This window comes from Ctenopharyngodon idella, chromosome 22 (assembly GCF_019924925.1).
Source record: "Ctenopharyngodon idella isolate HZGC_01 chromosome 22, HZGC01, whole genome shotgun sequence".
Lineage (NCBI taxonomy): Eukaryota > Metazoa > Chordata > Actinopteri > Cypriniformes > Xenocyprididae > Ctenopharyngodon > Ctenopharyngodon idella.
In genome coordinates this window covers 7,328,683-7,346,946 of record NC_067241.1, presented here as the reverse complement: position 1 = coordinate 7,346,946, position 18,264 = coordinate 7,328,683, and the positions used below count along the sequence as shown (strand labels likewise).

At 36.6% G+C, this 18,264-nt stretch overlaps 1 protein-coding gene across 1 annotated transcript in view; it reads right to left on the bottom strand.

Annotated features, from left to right (window-relative positions):
- Nucleotides 1-17,865, bottom strand: part of megf6a (multiple EGF-like-domains 6a) — a 70,078-nt gene extending 52,213 nt beyond the window's left edge. Inside the window, 4 exon segments of the mRNA XM_051879515.1 lie at nt 13,862-13,966; nt 16,439-16,548; nt 17,107-17,241; nt 17,679-17,865. Of these exon segments, the coding sequence (XP_051735475.1) occupies nt 13,862-13,966; nt 16,439-16,548; nt 17,107-17,241; nt 17,679-17,764 (436 nt within the window). The 5' untranslated portion in view covers nt 17,765-17,865.
- Nucleotides 17,866-18,264: the final 399 nt, after the last annotated feature.

Here is an 18,264-nt window from a genome sequence, read left to right as displayed (position 1 = left end):
AATAAGCATAACTGGAAAGCTGGTGCGGAAAAGCTACTATGCCATTTCTTTTCCCCCCTTAGTGCCTTTGAGAATGAAAGGCCATAAAATTTTACAGTATGAACAAAGTGAGCATTCTTACTCCAGAGAAAGCTGGACACAATTTAGTTGCAGGATTGGACACAAAAAGACTTTCTGGTTTATTTTATTTATAGAATCAAATAAATGGTGACAGAAAAAAAACAGCCAATGTACTTTCCAACATCACAAAAAGCCATTTCCTCTAATTTCACAATTTGGAAAATATGTTTGGTTAATTTTATATAACTATGCTTCCCTCTGTTTTATGTGTAGCTGCAATATAAGCAGAGACATGAACCATTCAAGACTAAAAAGGGAAATAATTCCATATGGAATGCAATTTTATCTGGACATAAGAATCAAAAACTAGCTGTCGATGATTATCACTAGCATGTGTATTTGTTGCACATACTGTGGTGTTAGATTATTCAAATTACCCTGAAAAATAAAGTTTTCGGTAACACTTTAGTATGGGGAATAATTCTTACTTTTAACTAGTTGCTTATTTGTTTGAATATTGGCTGTTTATTAGTACTTATAAAGCACATATTAATGCTTTATTCTGCATGACCATATTCTACATCCCTAAATCCTTCCCAATACCTAAACTTAAACGCTACAACAACTACCTTACTAACTATTAATAAGCAGTAAATTAAGAGTTTATTGAGGCAAAAGTCGTAGTTAATAGTGAATATGTGTTCCCCATATCAAAGTGTTACCAAGTTTTCAATTAGAACCAATGGCATTTTTAAAGGTTTAGTTCACCCAAAAATGAAAATAATGTCATTTATTGCTCACCCTCATGCCGTTCCACACCCGTAAGACCTTCTTTAATCTTCGGAACACAAATTAAGATATTTTTGTTGAAATCCAATGGCTCAATGAGGCCTGCATAGCCAGCAATGACATTTCCTCTCTCAAGATCCATTAATGTACTAAACACATATTTAAATCAGTTCATGTGAGTACAGTGGCTCAATATTAATATTATAAAGCGACGAGAATATTGAATAATTGGTGCGACAAAAATAACAAAATAACGACTTATATAGTGATGGCCGATTTCAAAACACTGTGTCAGGAAGCTTCGAAGCGTTATGAATCAGCGTATCGAATCATGATCTCGGATTGCGCGTCAAACCGCCAAACTGCTGAAATCACGTGACTTTGGCGCTCCGAACCGCTGATTCGACACGCGGATTCATAATGCTCCGAAGCTTCCTGACGCAGTGTTTTGAAATCAGCCATCACTAAATAGGTCGTTATTTTGTTTTTTTTGGTGCACCAAAAATATTCTCGTCGCTTTATAATATTAATATTGAACCACTGTACTCACATGAACTGATTTAAATATGTTTTTAGTACATTAATGGATCTTGAGAGAAGAAATGTCATTGCTGGCTATGGAGGCCTCATTGAGCCATTGGATTTAATCAAAAATATCTTAATTTGTGTTCTGAAGATTAACGAAGGTCTTACGGGTGTGGAATGCCATGAGGGTGAGTAATAAATGACATTATTTTCATTTTTGGGTGAACTAACCCTTTAACAATCTATCAAGTCAAATAATTTTGGGTTTCCACTTCATGTCCAATGAAATACTGAAGCCAAAATAGTTTTCGAACCACTGCTTTATAAGAGGAAAATTGACTGTTTTTTTTTGTCAATAAAACCCTCTCACGGCAAAAATCATCAAAAATGTATTCTCCTGACTCACGTTATTTTCCTGCTCTGACTTGACAAATCCCATTAAATGTGGGATTAAATGCTCTTCAAGACATGGGTGTGTTTTGATTCTGTAACCCAATCCACCCTGGACAAGTGAGCCCAAGGGAGCGAAGCCTTGCCAGTTTGTCTATGCTGAACATCAGTGCTGGTTCATCTTCCAAAGAGATAACCATTCCAAGAAAAACACACTGCTTGTCACGTCCTGAGTTACCATGTTCTGACGCAAATCTTTAGATAAAGAACTGAAGATGAAACTGTCTAGACAGGTCTGCTGCCACTTATTCCACCTCCTACCAATTTATGCACCAGAGATTAAGAAGAAATATTACATCATATGTTATGCATTTGAGATCATAATACCCATTTAATGAAAATACAAATTTTCCCTGCTGGGTCACATATTGTGGAATCGCTAACAAAATAACGGAAAGACGCTTTATAGCATCATGACAACTCACTTTAATCAAGCTTTTACTATGGATATTTCGGTTCTTGGGAAGAAGTTTCTGCTTGTTTGCAGAGCAAAGATGCAAATGAGATCTAAAGTATGCCTATATATTCAGGTCATGTTTTGTTTGGGCTTTTTACCCTAATAATTCTCTCATCTTAGCAGTATATTCGAACTCAAAGAAAACTGCAGGGGGAAAAGAAAGCAAGCAGTTTAAATCTAAATAAACAGATATGCACGCAAAGCCACAGATGAACTTGGAAGTCATACTGCTGAACGAGTAGAGGGTTACACAGCAAGTCTTTGATTTACTGTAAGAATATAATACAGTTCGCTTGCTTTCCTGGCACTGAAGGCTACAATAAATCCATCAAAATGTGATTTATAACATGAAACCTACAGGAAATGCAAGATTTGTGTGTATCAGTTTCAAAGTGAGGTTGGCAGTTTGAGAAGTATTGTTTTTTAACCTTTAGCTTCCACTTTCTTCTTCTAAAGTCCACCAATATCATTTAACCGATACTCTGATGAGGGTGAAGGAGAGCACATGTCAGGTAACTATGAACAGATGGGAGGTTTTTGTCTTTATAGGCTATCAGGCAGAGAGAACAATGGGCTCAGCATCTTTACAACTACAGTATGCAAACTGCAAAACTTCTGAAATCTGGATGGGGTGTGAAATTATGTGCAGTGGAGGTCCTGAGTCTCTTGTGGGCCCTGACACGCTGACCTAAGCAGGATATTTGCTTCTTCATTTTGAGTCAAATTCAAGGTCCGCCCTGAGACTCAATTACTGCCGACACCTGCATCAGCACCGCAAGGGACGTTTTCTCACTTAACACTTCCACATTAATCAAATGGAGAGATTTCACCTGCTTCGTGAAGAATCATTAACATTTTCTGGAATAGATCTCATTTTCCTTTCATGAAACCCCTGCATGGCGACAACTCTGATTTATTATTATTATTTTAATAATACAAAAAAGTTATAGTGCAACAAACTGTCCATCATTTAAGATCCCTTGTTGTACTATTTTTTTATATTATTCTATATTAAGTTATTTTTTTAAATTATTGTATTATTTTAATTACGACATCTTGAAATAAAATGAATCAGAAATGTCTTGCCCATTCAAACTGCATGTCACCTCGATTTTTGCAATTAAAAAAACAACAACAAAATAAACTATTTAAAAAAACTATTATAAAAAAATAAAAATGTATCTTTTAACATTAAATGGCACAATTATTATAGGTAATAAAGTAGTTTATTCTGGAAAATATAAAATAAATAGAAATTTCCATGTAAATTTTTTCTAAATTTGGTCAGTCTAATCGAGTTATACCTTCTACAGCAATTTTTTCCTTAATCTGAGAATTCTGTCATTATTTTCCCACCCTAATTTAGCATAAATCTGTTTATTATTCACCAAATATAGAGTGAAAATCTACATTTTGAGATGTCTAACCATTAAAAATAGTACATATTACCCCCACTAGAGGGCAACATCTGCACATTTCTGGAATTGCATTCATGGTGACACTTATCATAACAGCAGGTTTGGAACAAAATTAGGGTAAATAAATGCTGACAAAAATTTCATTTTTGAGTGAACCAAAGCAGGAAACCACCATTTAGTCATAAAGATATAATAAATAAAGGCAAGACTCCTGACAGAAAAGAGCTTCAGGTAGCATGTGGTATCATGTTCCCAAAAAACTAAGGAGCCTAGTAAGTAGAGAGGATGTCCCACTGAGGACAGTAAGATGAGAAACTAAAGATCCCTGCAGTAGATGCATGCCAACACAGGTGTGCTGAGAACAATAAAGGAAAATCTCTCTCGTGAGGCAATGGTATTGTCCAGAGTCTGTTCAGAGGGAAACTGGACACTATATGAGGACATTTCAATCTCCAATTAATTCAGGGGTGAATTCACTTGTAATTTTGTAATTAGGGCCCGAGCACCGGTGGTGTGAGGACCCTATTGTAATTGCTCAGTCAATTCTTCTTCTTCTCTGAAATGAATCGCATTTTTGAGGGCCTAAACATGCTAGAAAACTCATGAAACTTTGCACACGCATCAGAAGTGGTGAAAATGTATGTCAGATATGGGTTTCAGAATTAGGTGTGGCAAAATGTCTCGATAGCGCCACCTACAAAATTTCAATTAAGCGCCTTTCACGCTACGTTTCACGTACAGGTATGAAATTCGATAGGCATACAGTATGTAACAGCCAGATACTTACGAAAAAGTCCCTGGGTGCAAAATCTTTCGAATTTTCAAGTTTTTGCCATTTCCAGACATTGTTCTTTAACAAACTCCTCCTAGAGCTTTAATTAGAAAAACATCATATTTGGTCAGTCTAATCTAAAGGCCTTTGTGACGTTAAATTGTGAAGATCTTGAGTTTTCGCTGAAGGGCACATCTGTGGCGGCCTGACAAAGTTCAATGTTTCGCCATGAAACAGGAAATTGTTGTAACTCAGGCATACAGTGTCCGGTCTGCCCCAAACTTCACATGATTCATTAGAGTCCTGGCCTGAAGACATCTACATGCCAATATTCAGTTACAGTCATAGCACCACCTGCTGGCAACAGGAAATGACATGTTTTACACTGTGATTAACTCCTCGTAGAGATTTAACCAGATCAACATCATATTTGGTCAGTCTAATCTTAAGGCCTTAGCGATGTTACATTGCAAAGTTGTTGTAACTCAGGCAAACAATGTCCGATCTGCTGCAAACTTCACATGATTGATAATAGTCTTAGCCTGAAGACATCTACATGGCAATATTAAGTAATAGTCAAAGTGCCACCTGTTGGCAGCAGGAAGTGTGGCACGTTGAAATGACTTTGCCATATTTCAACTGTATTTACATGCATGTCACCCACTATTCACTGTTTTCCTAAGGCCACCGGGTGGTGGTGGCCCCGGGTGCGAGAGCCCTTTCATCGCTGCTTGCAGCTTTAATTTCACTTGTAATTTAGTGACAAAAATTGCTTGTGCAAGTTAGTTTGTGATTCTGGGGGACGGCCTGGACAGAGCTTTAGCTGTAGGCTACACATTTTATACCACTAATCGAGCCTGACACTGGATTTCCTGTTTTTTAGCCTTCTATGAATGAAGCCGCATTACTGCCAGTACAGGTTTTGAATTTGCTGTGTTTCCATGCAACTTGGTATTAATCACATGGTAAATTACTGAATAAAAAAAAAATCATAGATTCATGGAAAGGATATTCCAAAACACAAATATGACTTATTATTATTAACACAAAAACTTATAAGGGCCTTTTTCAAATGAAACATTTTTCATGACACTGTTCATGAACACATTGATGAACCTGTTTCAGTGCAATATATAGGCTACACTGAATTTTTTTTTTATTTTTATGCATTTCCCAGACTTTTGGACCAATGAATTTCTTTTATTCAAATTCTGACCAATTTGCTAATGAGTTATTCAGACTAATTTGTGAACCGGTTTGACTGATTCACAGAACTAACTTGATGGATGGATGGATGGATGGATGGATGGCCAGTGCATACTAGACTTAATGAGATCTCAACCATGTAATGAAACACCAAACAGTGGCTTTGGCAAGCTTCACTAAATAAGCTTATGATGAATTATGGTGAAAATGTAATGAAAATCTATGAGTAATTTGATACAGAATTACACAACAGCATAACCTACAGAACAAACCTGAACATGCTTTATATGTATGTAGCCTTTAAAAATGATAGATGACATAGATTCTGTCAGAAGAATAATGATCCTCATAAACTTTTGATTGCTTCTAAACTTCAGCCTTGTTATTTAATATTAAGGTTTATATTTTTGAATCCCCACAAGGGAAATATAATTATTCAGGCTAAACTGTCTTAGTAATGCTGATTACTGCTGATAAATGTGTTTGTATGATTTTATCATTTGGGATAAATCTTTCCTGCCAAAAAAAAAAAAAAAAACATTCTGGACAAGCTTCCTTTTCTATCTTCAAGAAACTCAGTGCCAACACAGAATACTGATCTCCTAATAAGCCATTATCTGGGCAATATGAGCCTTTAATACCTTGCTGCAATTCCCTCACAGGTGACTTCCCAAGTAATGACAGACCAGAGACATAAGCAAAGTATGAGGGAGAAAGAGAAAATATAAGGACTAATTTCACTTCAGAGAGTGATAACATCATGTTCCCTCCCATATTAAGGGTAATTAATGAGAGTTAAGATTTTACACAAAGCTACAGCTACTATTCCAGCTCATGAATGCTTTTCCTCTGCTCATGTCTCATATATTCCAGCAGGTTCTAGTAGAAGTTGGATGTCTTCCAGATACAAATGCATGAGACTGAACATGCACGTCTTGACATCTTGATAGCAGGCGTCATATAGTCCAGGAATAATGATTATTGTCTACTCTATGAAGTTAACATTTACTGAGCTTTTCAAATAAATGGACTTAAACTCTTAATCTTAATGAGCTGCCTCAAGGCTTGGTAACACTAAATACTCACATATACAAATTATATGTTGTTCAGTAAAAATGTAATTCAGTAGTGGTGTTGAAGAACCATTGAAGGTAGTATGTATTCCCTCCAAATCTGTGGAGGAATGCACAACAAAAACCGTTAACGGATTGATTCGTTCCGGTATTTTTTAATGAAACCGATTCTGCAAGAATCAGTTCTTGGTTTGAGCCCTAATAAATTATATAAAATACATTCATATTTAATCACATTCATATGTATACATTTCCAGAGCAATGATTATGAATCACTCAAGCATAAATTTCCATCACTATTTACAATTACCTTAAGTGTCCCTCCAAGGCATCTATCACAGGAAAAGTGCAAGAGAAAAAAACCCCAAAACAAATCACCCACACTGCTGTCCAGCATTACTCAAAGCTGTCACTCTGCCCTGCATGGTTTTAATGTAAAGCTTCCAGATATATAGTCCCTATAGCTTTCATGCTAAAATACATCACCTGCTTCTGCTGCTAGTACTCCGAGGGTCTGTGAATTAAATTACAGTCACTTAACAAAGTGTGTGGTAAGAGTTGTTAAGTTCATGAACACAAAACAGCATATTTTATGTTTCAAAACAGCATATTTTATGTTTTTATGTTACTGGAAAGTATTTAAAAAGTATGCTGTACTGACTCATCTGTCCCTACTAATGCTTTTTGAATACTTTTATGTCATTGGTAAGTATTTGTTTCCATAGTCATGGAAAACGTCAAGGATATTGTCTAACATTTATCTAGGAATGTGAGAGCATGACCAGCATTTGTCTTGTATCAGGGGCTCAATGATATGGCAAATTTCTGAAGTAATTCCTCCTTTATCAAACTCATTTCGACATTGAACAACATTGCTACTGCACTTAATGACAATAAACACAAAGATACAGGGGGTAAGTAGATAACAGCAAGAATGCTATTTATTTTCTTTCTTTGGGAACAGGAAAATGTCAATGCTACATGAAACTTAAAGAGAGATCACTAAAGCGGTATACACTAGCAAATCTCAACTGCCTGACTGTCTATATCATCTCAAAATGTAAACTATTTATTACCACCTAGAGATATATTAAAAGTTTGAAATAAATTACATCCAACTTTACATACATACAGTACACTCATCACAAAATGTAAACTGTATTAATGTTAACTGTATTATAGCAATCAGGACACCCACACAAAGGCTTAACAAGAAGAAAAGAAGGAAAGGATCTGGAATACAAAAGTGTACAAAAGAACCACTCTTTTTACTATGCAGTGAATAAATATTAGTCTACACAGGGCTAAGTTGTTTGCACACACAGAATGCTCAATTATCACAATTTTAGACAAATAGGGTGAGAAGGGCTGTTTCAGTAGAAACGCAACATATGTTGACAACACAAGCTACTGTATAATGTCCAAGATTCCTGAACTCAAAAACAACCTCAGACAGTCTAATGTTAAAAGCATCAATTATGCTTTAGCCTCTGAAAATATTGCAAGAGAGACACTGTCATGTCCAATATGTCCATTGAAAATTAGATTCACAGCTTCTCCATGTAATGAAATCCATTGAGGGAACCACATTAAGACTACACCAGACACCTCAGCCAGGCTATTTGACACGGATTGTCTTAGATGTGATTCATGACGCAAAGTGCATCAAAGGACCACAGACTGGCCTATTTTGTTGTACCTATGTGTATGTTTAGACAACAACAATGTACTAAATACAGAAACGTTTTTCCTTTGCATTTTTGAATGATTCCTGTTCACATGGAACTGCGAATATGACTAGAAACGTTGTATTATTGATGCCAAGCCAGTAGTTGGTGGTGTCAGGATGTAGTTTACACAGAGAAGATATGAGTATCATTTTGTAAAAAAGCACTTTGAAACCGTTTTAAAAAGTTTGTGTTTTCAGGCCCCCAAAATGCCATTGTCGCGTAAATGAATGGCCAAAAAGCATAAAAAGTTTTATGGTTTTAAATGAAAATGGTGTCGCGTCAACTAGAACTGGTCACACAAGACCCAAAGAAAAATTGACAAATTTAATTACTACACCGTAAAAAATAATTCCGTAAAATAACAGAAAAAGTACTGGCAGCTCATTAGCTGGACATTATCCAGTAATTTTACGGACAGTTCTGTTAACCCTAAAACACAACCCAATGAAGTGCAAAATTCTAAATACAGGTAAAATACCTGTAAAAAATAAATACGGAAATTTCCGTTAAATTAACACAGTACATTCTGCCCTACTTTTACAGATTTTTTTTTTTTTAGAGTGTACTGTTTTTCCATGTATCCCTTCATAAATCACATGCAGGGCCGTCCCTACCAGGGCGAAAGGCAGTAACGATTCTAGGGGCCCCTGGCCTTAGGGGGTGGCCCCACAATTTCATCCAAGGGGGATATATATGATGAAATATATTTAAGAAGAAATTTCATGTATAAAATTTCATCTTAACACAATTGTAAGGCCACCCAGAGTATGTGATTTTTTTTGTGATGTGTTTGCATCAATTATTCCTACATTTTCCTTAATTTTTAGTATCAATTTTAGTGTGAAAGGCATTAGTGAATCATGATTTGTTTGTAAAAAAGTTTATACACAAATTTTTGAGTATACACACTGCTCCAATGTGGCTTAAAGTGATTTTTGAAACAAGTCAAACAGTTTCTCTGAAGTATAGCCGAAAACATCCTTGACAAATTCCATTACATGATCGAACAGGTTTCCCCTCTATTGTGATGAATTATTGCACACCAAACTATTCTTCTACCACTCCTAGAATGATAAATTATCGGATCAGGACAAAATGGATAATGCTATTACTGTAAAAGAAAGGGCTTTTGTTGTGCCATCAATTGAAGACAACAATTCCCAAGATGTTCTTCAAGACAAATGGACAGCACAGGACACAAAGCAGCATAAATCTGCATTAAGCACTTGGCATACGTGAGAACTGGGATTTGGGGATTTTCTTTTGCCCTATTGTTGATGATTTTCACTGACGTTCAGCCAAAACACTTCCTCCAGCTTGATGCATGTGGTGTGACCGATGTCTGAAGATTGTGAGAGAATACCAGAGCATGTCTTCCAAACATTTGTTCTTACAGTCAGCGATCACTATCAGGGCTCAGAGAGCTCTGAGGTCACATCTCTGGTAGGATTAATACGAGGTCTGCTAAATGATGTGAGTGTCATAAAGGGACACTGATCGAACACTTCGTTTGACTACAGGAATGAGAGTAATTCCATCAGACCCATGAGACAAAAGAGGTCAGTATCATCACGTCCGTAACCACAGGTCGTGCAGCCCCATGGGCATCATCACATGCAATCTTCACAAGGCAGCAGATCTGGAGAGGAAGACAGACCACCTGCTGAGGTTTGTATGTCCAACACAATCATTTGACTAAAAAGACCCTGACTGAGGTCAGAGGAGGCCAAAAGGAAATAACTAAAAATTCCAAATGTCTTGTAGAAAATTCAAGAATTATTTATTGTAATTATCATGGATCAACAAACATGAAAATAAAAACAGGAAAATAAATATATTATAATTACTTAGAAAATATTATTTAAAAAATGCAATAAACATACTGTCAATTGTCACCATTCAAGGCTACTAAACTGAGCGGTCAGAACATCTCAATCACCTCACGTCACACTCTCACTGACCCTGTAATAACTTCAGAACTTCAGAGTGAGTTCTTTAGAAAAAGGCTTTCCTCTCACATTTCCAGGAAAATAATCTTGGGTTACCTTTGCAAATAACCCATAGCATCCCTTTGGAAACAACGGAATACTGACCAGATGGAAACTGTGAGACAGTGTTTAAACAATAAAAATGGAATTACATTTCTGGGATATTGACCATACATATCTCAACATACAATCCAACATTTTTGCGATTCCATTGTTTCTTTGGGGAGCTTTCCAAAAACTACATCAAATCTTTTGGTTACACTTTATTTCGATGGTCCACTTTAGACATTCTATTAACTAATAAGTAACTTTCAACTACATGTAAACTAACTCTCATTACAGTATTAGTAGACTGTAATAGACTGTTAGGTTAGAGTTAGGTGTTAGGGTTCGGGCAAGTAGAATAAGTTGACGTAGTTGCAAAGGCACAGAAAACAATCTTCAACATCAAGTTCTCATGTCCTTCTTTTGTAATACATATCATTTTTTCTGTCAGCAGTGGTTAACATTAATATCTGTAAGACACTAATTTGTCACACAGTATTATAAAATTCGTCCAGCAGGATGTGTCTGCTCATAGTTGGCTTATGTTCTGTGGGCTCTGCCAGCTATACTTTACTTTACAACACAAACTTTTACCAGTGTCCACATTTGATAGTGCCATTAGAAGAACATCAGAAGACTGAATTTCTCACGTTGTGTTGATTACAAGGTCAAGGAGAGAATAGTAATCAATAATCAAGTGTTTTTTTGTTCAGATTATTCTGTACTCCCTCTTGCTTGGTGTCACTTTAGGTATTGTAGTATGTTACAATACCTAAAGTACTGTAACATACTACAGGAAACTAACTTATTAAATGTTACAACCTACCAATATGCTAGACACTGCAGTGCTGAAAGCTACTTTGTTATTATTATGCTAGCATGCTAAGCTACAATCTACTCATGATGAAGTTATTAAAGACAAGCTGTTTCACAAAAAGTAGTTAGCTATGCAAGCTACCAAACAAAAAGTAACCACATTGAGGCTATGTGAGGGGACAATATCTTTTAAATTACATAACTAACAATTGGGAGCTTAAACATGCTAAGATGAGAAAACTTCAGGATGTATTAAACTTAAACATGAACAAAGGCACTTAAAATACAAGAATAAGCCATCATTTATAAAAAAGAAATTAGTTGAAAACAGAACTAAATGAACAGAAGTAACTAAATATTGATAACAAATTTAAAATATATAACAGAAAATGTAAAATGCAACATTCAAATCAGTGACTCTTTCAAATTTGTGACTTTTCAAAACCAAGACCATCTAATCAGGCCTTTAATATTTCTTGTGACACTGAATTATATTTTTACACCTCTGAACATCCAACACTGCTGTAGTTAATCTGAAATAATCACACGTCACACTCTTTGTTTCCTTACTTTCTTACACATTCTGCAGCAGCCAGAAGGTCTTTGGTAACCTGCATGATTTTCCCACCCACACAGACAATGCAGCTGTGCAGAAGGACCCCCGAACCCACCAGAGATCTGCTCTAAATCACAAGTCACTTCACAGAGAAGCCTGACTCTTTTCCAGAACTTTATTCTCACACTCACTTCCACAGAAGTGCCATGAGGGAACATTGATCCTACAGTGTAAAGAGAGGAATTTCACTGCCCCATCAGCCCTGCTGTGACCTTACAGTGCTCGTGTTCTACTGATGCACCTGGAGGCTGTTCTGTAGGAAAGCAGTGGAAGTGCTGAGGAACAAAATGAGCAAAGCAGTATGAACTGACTTAGAAGTCCAGAGGACACAATAATGAAAGTAAGAAGCCCTTTGGGAGGGCAACATATATTTTGATACAAGGGTCGGAGGTGCTTCATAGCATGTTGAATTTCACAGAAAAGTGCGGTGAAACAGCTGGATACTAGACAAAATTCAATAAGGTTCTGCTGCATTATAAAGTAGCCTACTAAAAAGGTGGTTTTTACAATGAATGTGACATGTAAATTTGTGACTACAGTAAATCAAAAAAGCTTTGTTAACTGCAGTAAAATAACTTCCAATATTTTATGTCCTGCAAGATGCTGTAAATTGCAAAATTCATTACATTTTTGAAACTGTCAGAACTCATTTAACTAGCCGACTAGCACTGTGTTTTTGTCCACAACAAATATAAAACAGTCACGACTCACAACCAATAACCAACATAAATTAAAATTCTATACAGTTTTGTCTAAACAAGTTAAAAATAAAAAACTAACGTCAATCATTTTAGAAGCTAATTTAGGCATTAGCTTCTAAAAAGTGAATTTAGGCATCACAACATTATAGTCTACATTATAGTCTATTATCACATTGTTTAAAGGGGACCTATAATGCCCCTTTCACAAGATGTAACATAAGTCTCTGGTGTCCCCAGAATGTGTCTGTGAAATTTCAGCTCAAAATATCCCACAGATGATTTATTATAGTTTGTCAAATTTGGCCCTATTTGGGTGTGAGCAAAAACATGCCGTTTTTGTGTGTGTCCCTTTAAATGCAAATGAGCTTCTGCTCCCAGCCCCCTTTCCAGAAGAGGGCGGAGCTTTAACAGCTCATGCTTTGGTTGCTCAACAACAACAAAGCTGGAGAATCTCATGCAGCCAAAATGACGATTGTCAGTAACGGTGTTACATCGTTCAAACCGGAATCAGACACTTTATTTAGTTGCTGTGGAGTTGATTCAAATCATCGATTAGCATATGCCGTCATGTTAATCTTTTGTGCAAATCCAGCATTGAATTGACCCTCGTTTGTGAAGCAAGTAAAATGACGGCATGGCAACAACACTCTACTTCAACAACTCTTCCTCTTCTCTAAAGCAACCCAACATGGCCTCACTGCCTTTGTTGTGAGGGCAGGGTTTATGAAATTTTGGGGTTTGTGATGTCACCAACCCGGGAAGAAGCTTGTTGTAGTCCCTACCAGCCGTTTGTTGTAGTCCTTAAAAAGTTATTTCTGTAAATCTCCTAAATCTAAATGATCTCTGTAAATCTCCCTTTGCATTGAACTTTGAGCATCGTAACTTTGCAGATGTTGTTTATGCTCAAACAGCAACATAACTAAAGTTTAAAAAGTAAAATCATAATCAAGGACCCCTTTAAATTAAATGTAACATCCTAAACATATCTGCTCTGTACAATTGGATATTAAATGCATTCATTTGACACATCTGGTCACACAAGAGACACACTCAGCAGTAACAAAGGAAGGAAGGAAAACAGTCTCATTTAAGTGTTATCATGAGTGATGGAACACAGACTGTTTAAATGCATTACACAAGCCAACTGACATTTATTGAGTGCTTTAAGAATGAGATAGAGCCTTAGTTCAAAGCTCAGATAACTTGTGCACTCACCATACTGACAGTTGGATCCATTGAATCCTGGGAGGCAGTCACACAGTTGGTGCACGTGGCCTCTACACACACCCCCATTAAAGCACACACCGTAAGTGCAGAGAGCTGGAGCAGGAAAGAGATTTAGAAGCAGACAGTCAAACTGATCATTCTATGGGGAAATTTAACAAAAAAATACATCTTCACAGAAAATATTAAAAGTTGGTTCAACAAGATCAAATTATTTATGATTTGTTTTGTTTATTTCACCTAGCAATGATAGTGACAAATCATTTATGAAGTTCTGTTTGCTAAGACAACTCAGCTGCTAAATCAATTAAACGTGAGAACCAGATGAAGAAACAGAGAAACAGACTTACATCCTTTCATGTGGTTTTAGTTTGATTTATATAACTGATATAGTCTACACATAAATAAATACATGTATTAATATGTAAAAGGAATGCATGCTTCAATAAAAAAAGGAATGAATAAGCAATAAAAAAGATAGATAGATAGATTGATTGATTTTTTGGTCCTGGCAGAAAATGACCAACTTACATAATTTCACTAATCATATCATCTGCACATGGGAAAGTGTGAACAAGCACAAGTCAGGCAAAATCACATATCATTCTGATTGGATTATAAGAGCAGACTGATTGCTAAAAAAGGAGGGAAGAAGTGCTTCCAATCATTGTGTTCTTGTGTTAGTAGTAGTTACCTGCAAAGAAAGACATGCAACCATCACCACTTTGCATCAAAATGGCTTCCTATGCAAGGAAATTGCTGTAAAGAACATTGCACCTGAAAGAACCATTTCCCAAATCATCAAAAACTTCAAGGAAAGAGGTTCAACTGCAGTGAAGAAGGCTTCAGGATGTCCCAGAGTGTCCCGCAAGCACCAGGACAGTCTCCTCCTGAGGAGTCAGCGACAGAATCGTGTCACCAGCAGTGCAGAGCTGCTCAGTATTGGCAGCAGGTGTGTGTGAGTTCATCTGCACGCATAGTGAGGCTTTGGGACAACGGCCTGGTGTCAAGAAGGGCAGCAAAGAAGCCACTTCTCTCCAAGAAAAACATAAAGGACAGACTGAAATTCTGCAGGAAGTACAAAGATTGGACAACAGAAGACTGCGGTGCATAGTTTTTTCTCTGATGAAGCCCCCCTTCAACTGATTGAGACATCTGGAAAATCAATTGTCCAGAGAAGAATAGGTGAACGCTGCCCTGAGTTCTTTGTCATGCCAACAGTGAAGCATCCTGAGACCATCCATCTGTGGAGTTGATTTTCATCCAAGACAATGGGCTCTCTCATAATTCTGCCCAAAAACACTGCCATGAATAATGACTGATATCAAAATGTCCTGCAAGAGCAACTTCTCCCAATGATCCAGGAGCAATTTGGTAAAGATCCATGCATTTTCCAGCATAACGGAGCACCATGTCACAAGGCAAGAATGAGAATGAAGTGGCTCAGAGATCATTACATTGAAATTTTCAATCCGTGGCCAGGCAACTCCACGGATCTCAATCCTAAAGGGAACCTGTTGTCAATCCTCAATACGGTAAGAGGACAAGCAGAAGTCCACAAATTATGATCAATTTCAAGCACTAATAAGACAAGAATGGCTCGCCATCAGTCAGGATTTGGCCCAGAAGCTGATATCCAGCATGCCAGAGAGAGTTGCAGAGGTTATGAAGAAGGGTCAACACTGTAAACATTGACTCTATATTGAAAGTTTTGGCCTTTACATAATAAGCTTTCTGAAATGTTTATCGTTATTTTCCAGTATACCATAGAAATGTGTGAAAGAATAATCTACAAATACTGAAGCAGCAAACTGTGAGAAACAAAATTTATGTCACTGCCAATACTTTTGGCAAAGGCTGTACAGCTGTCTCTTTCCACTGCCTCTGATGATCACAAAGGTGCATTGTATCCTAGCTCACTGCAAAAAGAGGTCACAAAGCCTTCCAGATTCTTACAAGACCAATGATGAGAAGTTAAGCTCTGCCTTTTTATGGCCTTTAAGTATTAAAACAAACAAAACGAAACAACATGAAGCAGACAGTAGAGAGTAAACCTACAGAGATTTATCTATCTAATAGTATCTTGTGAACTATTCTGTTGGATTTCAACACCATGCTGACTGAATCCAATGCACAATGATTTACTATTTGATTGTTAGAGAATATAGTTACATTGTGCCCTAACAACAATTGTCCTGAACCAAAAATAAAGAGTCTACTGAAATGTTGCTGGAAATGAGCATATGATGAAAAGATGATTTATGTGATTGACAATGGCAACAGAGCCAGAATCCTTCTCAAGGAGCTTCCAGAGAAGAACAGGAATCTAATTAATCATGTAAGCCATTCACTACACAATCCTTCAGTGAATAATGTCTATGAATCATTAACCTCAGTCCTGCAGGTCTACACATTATCACTTTAATTTTAAGACCTATATATGCGTATATATATATATATATATATATATATATATATATATTTTTTTTTTTTTTTTTTTTTTTTTCTTCACATGTCATTTAGATGTCTAATCACAAATATGACAGAACTGACTGTGCAAACACTTACGATAGATGCAGCCGGCCTCTGGATTGAGCTGGGACCATCCAGGACAGCATTTGTATGTAGCTTTGAAGTCTTGTCTGTAGACTTGTCTGTAGCCTATGTAGTAGGCAGTCCTACAAAGTGATTAGAAGATATGATAACTGTAAAATTAGGTTAGGAAAATTTGAGGCAAATAGCATGGAGTCTCACAGACAATGAAAACTGGCCAATCGAAATGAAGAGAGAGTCGTGTAATAATAGACTTCTGAAAAACTAGATTGCTCTAAACCCCAATTAGTTCAGCATTTGTTCAGTGCAATGGCAGCTTTTAGCAAGCTCACTGCCTGTTTCATGAGGGCTATTCAATCACCTTCCATAATTGCCAAGGGGGTTGATGGCTCTGAGAGTCTTGAGCTTCCTTTTGATTCCTGAAGCATCTGAGACCCTTAATAACCATCGTCTCTCAACAAAAGGATCAGTTTCTAACTGCTGTCTTTCGCTAGCCCTCTGCCCATTCTCAAAAGTGGCTAGAAGTTGGCTGGCACTGAAAGGTGTGCCAAAGAGAAATGGCTGTCGGGTAAAAAGGACTATTGATAGTGAATGAGGAGGGAGGGATTCTTGCATGTAAAACTTGGCACCGACTTTTAAAATATCATAGCTCTATTCAATCTGACAGTCAAATAAATAAGTACCTCCTCTCATAGTCCATACACCAAGCACGACCTGTGCATCCTTGCCTCCAAACCTTCACCACACGTGTAAAAGCCTGTACACATGGCTGTTTCTCAGCTGTGATGATTCTCTCTCGCTCTGAGCAGACATTTGGCCTGAACAAAGGAGAACAAAAGAATCACTTTCCATTTTAAGTGCATATAATGTACCTCTTCCTTCACAACTCTCTTAAGAAACAATAACTGGAAATTGATGTGTAATCAATTTAATAACAAATAAATAAATAACATTTAACAACCTACTTAACTGAATTTTCATATACTATATTATACAGTATAATAATATACACTATTATACTATTATAGTACTATATAATATAGTATTTGGCTATTTGGAAATGAGAAAACTTTATACTATATAGGCTACTTAATTCACAGTTCTGTAAGATTATTACAATTGAAATTTCATTCTTTTTTAATTAATATTTCATATTCCTAAAGAATGTTTCATGCAAGAAAAGAAACAGTGCATACAATCATCATGCAGTAAACAAAATCACAAAATTAAAATAAAATATCTCCATGGTACTTACATGAAAGGCTGCAGAGCTCGAAGACAGCGCGATGGAAAGATCTCTGTAAACAGGAAGAATAATAATATCACCGCGTGTACATCCATGTCAGTGTCTGACAAAACTTTTCCATACTGATTAAACTGAGTGTTCAGGCTGTTTCATCTGTAAGCCAGCAAATAGCTGAGCAGGAACCGTCTGGTACCGTAGTTCAGCTGAGTGTTTACTATACAGTAACGTGTTGCACGAGCAGGCGTGAACCTACTTGATATTTTTATTTTAGTTTTCCTGGAGAATGATGAGCAAAGTTTCCAGTTTTTTGCCCATCTCTATATAAAAAAGTTTGAATTAGCCTAACTGTAGTCCTGGTTTATTTACTTTTTATTTGTATTTTTGTTAACGTGTTCATTCATTGAACATGCAAAAACATAATGCCAAAAACAGGAATTTAAGCATAATAGTCGTTAGAGGTAAATCGATTGAGATATAACTATCTTTGCATTGAGTTTAGCAGTAAAACAGTTTGGGATGCAGAAAACATTGAACACCTGCGTAGGTACACTGTAAGTTTGAAATTGTCTTTATATTGTGCTGCCACCTAATGGCC